The 6,726-nt window shown below is 32.9% G+C and overlaps 1 protein-coding gene across 1 annotated transcript; it reads left to right on the top strand.

Annotated features, from left to right (window-relative positions):
- Window positions 1-2,204: 2,204 nt before the first annotated feature.
- Window positions 2,205-4,914, top strand: LOC107954769 (UDP-arabinopyranose mutase 1). The gene is made up of 4 exons (XM_016890436.2): window positions 2,205-2,730; window positions 3,691-3,941; window positions 4,033-4,201; window positions 4,299-4,914. Exons 1-4 carry the CDS (start codon window positions 2,389-2,391, stop codon window positions 4,626-4,628), a joined length of 1,092 nt encoding a protein of 363 aa, XP_016745925.1. The 5' UTR covers window positions 2,205-2,388; the 3' UTR covers window positions 4,629-4,914.
- The last annotated feature ends 1,812 nt before the right edge of the window (window positions 4,915-6,726 follow it).

Raw genomic sequence — 6,726 nt, 5'->3', positions numbered from 1 at the left:
AAATTTTGTAAAAAAATTCTTTATAAAGAAGATGAAGATGGAAAAAGGGAGACGATATTTTGATTTTTAATTTAATTTTTATTGAATATTAATTTTAAATATTTTTATTTAATTAAAAATATTGTGTGTCATAATATATATATTTTTAGAAGAGTTAAAATGGTAATAGAGTAAAAGTTTGTGTACCCAGATTGCAGTATCAAAATTTGATATAAGTTATTTTAATTATTAAACCATTTTCATCTGTATGGTAGGTTAACATGCGTATATTGTTTTTATTTTCTTTAAGTATTGAAATGTAACGTGTTCATTTGAGGTTTGTAGTCACCTGAAATTAAAACGAAAAACATTTGAACGTTACTTTTGTTTTCCAAATTCTACTCATTTTTTTTTAATTTAAAATTTTAATTATTAAATTATTAGGTGTGATATTTTAAAATAAAAGGTATTAATTGGTAATCATTTAATAAAAAAATAATATTATGATGTATTTGAATATTAATAAATTCATTTTACAATTTACATTTTAGATTTGTGGCTATCACTTCTTAACAATATTTTTATTTTTGAAAAAAAACAATGTACCTTAATATTTTTCTAATAATATTAACAATTGAAAAATTCCAAATCCATAAAGAAAAGAGATTGAAAACATAAAAAGGAAAAGAAAAAGTGTCTTTCATAAGTAGACATCACGTCATCCATGTGAAAACTTAAGTTGGCGTAAAACAAAAATGATGAAAACTCACTTTGTCAGCTCTTTTTAATACTAACCGATACAATATCAGTTAAAGTTTAATTTTAAGTTTTGATTAAATAAATTTAAATCATTAATGTTTATGAATAAATTGAATTAATTAAATTAGTCATAAATTTTCGAGTTTAAATTAAAATTGAGCATTTTTAATTTTTCATTTCGACAAAAACTCAGTTCTTACACATTTTGGACAAGTCTTCATTCACTCTAATGAATGGAAATTTTGATCTAAGACTTGATTGAAACGAAAATTAATTCTTTGTTTATTCGATCTAATAATTAAGTTTATTATTAGTGAACCGTTCAAAAATTAAATCAAATTAAAAAACAGATAAACCCATTCTTATTTTTTTCCTCATCTTATTATTAAAAGTTTATAATTCTAAATTTTAAACACAATTTCAGTAAATTAAATAATTATTGCTCTTAAATATTATGATGTTAAAATTAGGATACACAAGTGGGATTAAAAATAAATTCATATGCTCAGTTTAAGTTAATATGCTAGAGTTTATGGATTTCGAAGAAACAAACTCTAAATTTTGTATGATATTTTCTAGTCGCATTGTCTATGTCAACCAAAAGCTTATATTCTCCTTTTCTTTTATAATTTAGTTTTTCTTCCATAAATTAGCTTTAAGTTCAAGAATCTACAAACTGAAACTAAAAATTACTTTCTTCTCCAATCTCCGATATTAATTGGCAAATTGACTTGGATCTAAGTTTTGTTCTTCTACTTGTCGATGATTACTAATCTACTGTATTGATCGTCCAATCATTGCTTATAGCTCCCTCCCTAATAAGACATTTTTTAAAAAAAAATTTAACAATTCAATGACTTAAATAAAAATTTTGGATGAGTAATCAAAATATAAACTTACTGATAATTAATGACCTTAAATGTGATTTACCCTTCTTTTTCATTAAACCCAAGTGATTATATGAATTGAACCAAAATATAAAACTCTACAGATTTAGTTACGGTTAGGATAAAAATAGCGGTAGTGATGAGATTCAATATTATAGCGTGAGACAAAAAAATAAGCTAAACGCACTGCACCGTACCTCACCCTTAACCTAATATAACTCTAAATATCATTATAACCCAAAAAATATTAAAAATAAAACATAATACAATATTATATAAAAAAAAGTAATATGAGAATGATACTAATAAATTAAGGTTTAATTGAATGATAAACTCTTAAAACAAATTATTTGTTTAAGTATTTAAATATTTTTTTCTCAAACTATAAACTTAAATTATAATTTTGTAATCAGTCTTATCACTCATCAGTTAAAAAATGATAGTGAATTAAATTGTGCCATGTGTAATGTTTATTTATTTAAATTTTTTTCGAGCGATAATTTATGCACAAATCGTAAAACCCATTCTAACCCAATTTTGCGTATATAAAAAAAAATTCAAAACACGATCCCTTGTCTCTCTCCTTCGTATCTCCCTCCAATCGTGCCGCCTCACTCGTTTCTCACGTGACTCTTCAGTCTCCCTCTCCATATATTTGCATACAAGCTCTTTTCCTCTCAATCAATCCTCAAAAAAACTGCGAAAGAAAAAACCTCTGCTTTTTTCACTGTTCCTTTTATCGTTTCTCCTTTTTGCGGTGAAAATGGCAGAGCCTGCAACAGCAACACAAGCAGCAGCACCAGTAGTGGCTCTGCTGAAAGATGAGCTCGACATTGTTATACCAACCATAAGGAACTTGGACTTTCTTGAGATGTGGAGGCCATTCTTTCAGCCTTACCATCTCATCATTGTTCAAGATGGTGATCCTTCAAAGACCATCAAGGTCCCTGAGGGCTTTGACTATGAGCTTTACAACAGGAACGATATTAACAGGATCCTCGGTCCTAAGGCTTCTTGCATTTCCTTCAAGGACTCTGCTTGTCGTTGCTTTGGTTACATGGTATCCAAGAAGAAGTATATCTTCACCATTGACGACGACTGCTTTGTAAGTTTCATTTTGTTTTTTCAATTTTATTGTGGTGTTTCAGAATCTGGAGTTTCCTTATTTTAGTCAAATTTTGGATCTTTACATTGTTTTGTTTGGAAATTTGCGTGCTTTTGTTTTTTCTCTTGATTTAAATTGAATTCCTGTGATGTTTTAGTATCTGGGTTTTTGTTATTATGGTCAAAAGTTGAATCGTTTGATTGTTTTGATGGGAGACTTGGACACGTTGGTAGTTTGGTTTAATCTCCTCTTTCCCCCTCTATTTATGTTGACATATTCGTAGCAAATGAGAAATCGAATTCTGCTTGCTTCAGATTTACTTTGAAAGCCTTTCAGATCATGCAATCTACATAGTTGAAATTCAATTTCAAATACTACAGTAATTTATAACGCAATCAATATATATATTACAATTTCTTCCTGAATCTGGATTTCAGTTCTGCATTGTCTGATATGCTTGCCAGATCTTCAGAGTCTGAGATGATTTATGCATTTGTTTTCCTATTATTATGTTGTTTATATTGCAGTGTGGAGAGTCAGTTTTTCTTTTATTAGCTTCTTTTACTTTATTTATTTATTTTTTTGCAGTTGGTTATAGAATTCACATTACTTTCACATGCTATGCACCTCTAGCAGCTTTGTACCTGCCTAATCATGGAAATATACCTGTCAATTGTTAAGTAATTGGTTGGATTGGAATCTACAGCTATGAGATTCAAAAATCTTGGATGATTGTATCTGTTTGTGTTATTGTATATTCCTGCTAAATCTACAAGTTCAGATCTGTGTAGTTGATTTATATTCTGAGTGATGATTATGTGAGGAATTGCTTTTGTACTTCATCGATTAGTTTTAACAATATGGGTTCAATGTCTGATTGGGGGCTCGTTTGTCTCTTTCAGAATATAAGAATATTGACAACCCTGACCAAACTATGGATCCATTTTTGTTTATGATTAGGTTGCTAAGGACCCATCTGGCAAAGCGATCAATGCACTTGAGCAGCATATCAAGAATCTGCTATCACCATCCACTCCCTTCTTCTTCAACACCTTGTATGACCCTTTCCGAGAGGGTGCAAATTTTGTCCGTGGATACCCATTTAGTCTTCGTGAGGGCGTTCCAACTGCTGCTTCTCATGGACTTTGGCTAAACATCCCGGATTATGATGCGCCAACCCAACTGGTGAAGCCTCTTGAGAGGAACACTAGGTATGTATGATCTGTTTTTGTCAAAATGTTCCGAAAGATTATCTTCTAGTCATTAGTGATTAATTGATTGATAATGCTCATGATAAATCAGGTATGTGGATGTGGTTCTTACAATTCCAAAGGGCACCTTGTTCCCCATGTGTGGTATGAATTTGGCTTTCAACCGTGAGCTGATTGGCCCTGCCATGTACTTCGGACTCATGGGCGATGGGCAGCCAATTGGACGTTACGACGATATGTGGGCTGGCTGGTGCACCAAGGTACTTTTTTGTGTCACAATTTACTTTCTTCCCCTTACAATGTATTTCAGAATCCGAAAGAAATCTCAATGGCCTCACCGGTTCGGTGATTGTTTAGGTGATATGTGACCATTTGGGATTGGGAGTCAAAACAGGTCTACCTTACATCTTTCACAGCAAAGCAAGCAACCCATTTGTTAACCTAAGGAAGGAGTACAAGGGTATATATTGGCAGGAAGAGATTATCCCATTCTTCCAACAAGCTGTCCTTCCAAAAGACTGCACCACTGTTCAAAAGTGCTATATTGAACTGGCAAAACAGGTGAAGGAAAAGCTTAGCAAAGTTGATCCCTACTTTGACAATCAGGCTGATGCCATGGTCACATGGATTGAAGCCTGGGATGAGCTCAACCCGACTGGACCTGTGCCAAATGGCAAAGCAGCTTAGAAAATTTTCAAAAAGATGCGGACGCCATAGCATGAAATCTTGGAATGTGCTTTTTAACTTGAACACTGATCATTGGCAAAGCAAAGTTGAAATACCCCATTAGCTACAGTTAAAGAAATAATGATAGTTTTTTCTGTCAAAAATAATGATTGTTTTTTTTTTCCATTGCATCTTTATTTATCTTCTTCATCGCTATGTTTCGGCTGGATGTTATGTAATGTAATTTTATTAACTATACGTTATGAAATTACAATCCATTTCATAATAAAAGTCATTCCTTTGAATACGGGAGTGTGGGTCAAATCCCTTCATTACTAAACCTTAACATCAATGGATGATATATTTTGGAGGCTAAATTAATTAAATGTAAGATTTTTTTTTAGGTTTTTTTGTAAAAAAAAAATTAGAGAAATAAGTTGTTTTTGCAAGGAAAAGCAAAATGCGTCTAACTAGGCGCGCTTTCCTCCAACGGTCAATTTCAACGACTTTTTGAACGTTGGCTGGCAATGGTAAAAAAATTTAAACAGCCCCCAAAGGTCTTTTTTTTCTATAAATACCATGCAATTTTATTTATTTTTCACTCAAATCCATCTATTTTTAATCTCTCAACTTTCTCAAGTACTGTTCTAAATTTTTTGATATGCTTGTTTAAAAATATTATTATTTTTAATGATTTCGTATTTTATTCGTTTCGATTAAATTTTCACGAATGATCACCTCTCTGATTCGTTTTGACAAGCATATTTCTGCCGCTCAAGCGATAATGGTAAGATATTTTCAATTAAGTTAAATTTAAAGTTTTTTTATTTTTTTAAAATATTTTAAATTAATTTTTTTGTCAATATAAATAGACAGATGATTGTGTTTTGGAGGGGTTCATACACAATTTGTCAAAGGGCCCAATCACTGAAATTTGTGGTTACTTGCAAGACGCGGGATTCTTGTATACGTTTCATATGCTCGAGGGCTGCAAACTCTATCCTACACTCATTAGCATGTTGGTGGAAAGATGGAGGCTCGAAACACACACTTTCCATCTTCCATGCGATGAGTGTACAATCACACTCGAGGACGTAGCTTATAACTCGGTTTACCCATTGATGGGCCAACCGTCACGAGGTCAACGGTCATTCTGGTAAAGAGGACCTTTGCGAGGTACTTTTAGGGGAGGTCTTGAACATGTTTCAAGGTGGCCAGATAGAGATGAAGTGGTTGGAAACCAATTTCAAAGAGCTTCTTCCAAACGTGATCAACGTAGTAAAAAAAATACACCTGAGCATTCATCCTAAGGTTAATCGAGGGTATTTTAATGTCTGATAAATCTCAAAATTTGGTACACATAAAGTGGCTACTACACCTAGCCGGCTTTAGACAATGCGAGCGACTGAGTTGGGGATCAGCTGTGTCGGCTACGTTGTACCGAGGGTTATGTTGGGCGACAGAACCAAATAAGATGTCAATTGGTGGTTGCTTGCTCCTACTGCAATCGTGGGTCTGGTGGCGACTACCATTTCTAAGTCCCCAAGTGAACAACCCATTTATGTTCCCATTGGTGATAAGGTAAAAAACATTTCTTAATAAACATGTAGTTTGTATAATAAACATTGTTTATTTATTATACATTCGAACTAACATATCGCTTGTACAGGTAGAACCATGGGCCGAATTACGTGGAACTACCCGAGCAACTCAAAGGTATTATGCTGCTCTCAAATCAATGCTCGGAAGCCAAGGTTAGTTACTTATTCTTTCTAACCTATAAAATTATGCAATGATCTGTAAAATAAAATTCTGTACATAATAGAATTTACAATTGTGCACTTCAGTTTGAATGGATGCCATACGCTGAGCCCGATATCATAGAATGCGTCCTATCGAAATATTTAGCCAATCGGAGTATGTGGGATGCAAATGTGATGTTGATAGTGTACGCAACAGTGGAAATGCATGAATCGGATCGAGTGATGCAACAGTTTGGCTGGAGACAACAAATTTTGTTGCCAACGTGAGACATGGAAGCACTGTAAAATCGAACCTGCGGGGGAAGAACGACCAGAATTGGTGAGACATTCACAAGAAGTACATTGACGTTTGATAT

The sequence above is a fragment of the Gossypium hirsutum genome, chromosome D07, assembly GCF_007990345.1.
Source record: "Gossypium hirsutum isolate 1008001.06 chromosome D07, Gossypium_hirsutum_v2.1, whole genome shotgun sequence".
Lineage (NCBI taxonomy): Eukaryota > Viridiplantae > Streptophyta > Magnoliopsida > Malvales > Malvaceae > Gossypium > Gossypium hirsutum.
The sequence above is the reverse complement of the archived record's forward strand: the minus strand, read 5'-3'. Positions and strand labels throughout refer to the sequence as shown.

Bases quoted from the DNA above. Each gene is read 5' to 3' on its own strand.
- LOC107954769 (XM_016890436.2), top strand. From the start codon at position 2,389: ATGGCAGAGCCTGCAACAGCAACACAAGCAGCAGCACCAGTAGTGGCT. The intron at 3,942-4,032 runs GTATGTATGATC...ATGATAAATCAG, and splicing joins CCTCTTGAGAGGAACACTAG to GTATGTGGATGTGGTTCTTA. The intron at 4,202-4,298 runs GTACTTTTTTGT...GTGATTGTTTAG, and splicing joins GGGCTGGCTGGTGCACCAAG to GTGATATGTGACCATTTGGG.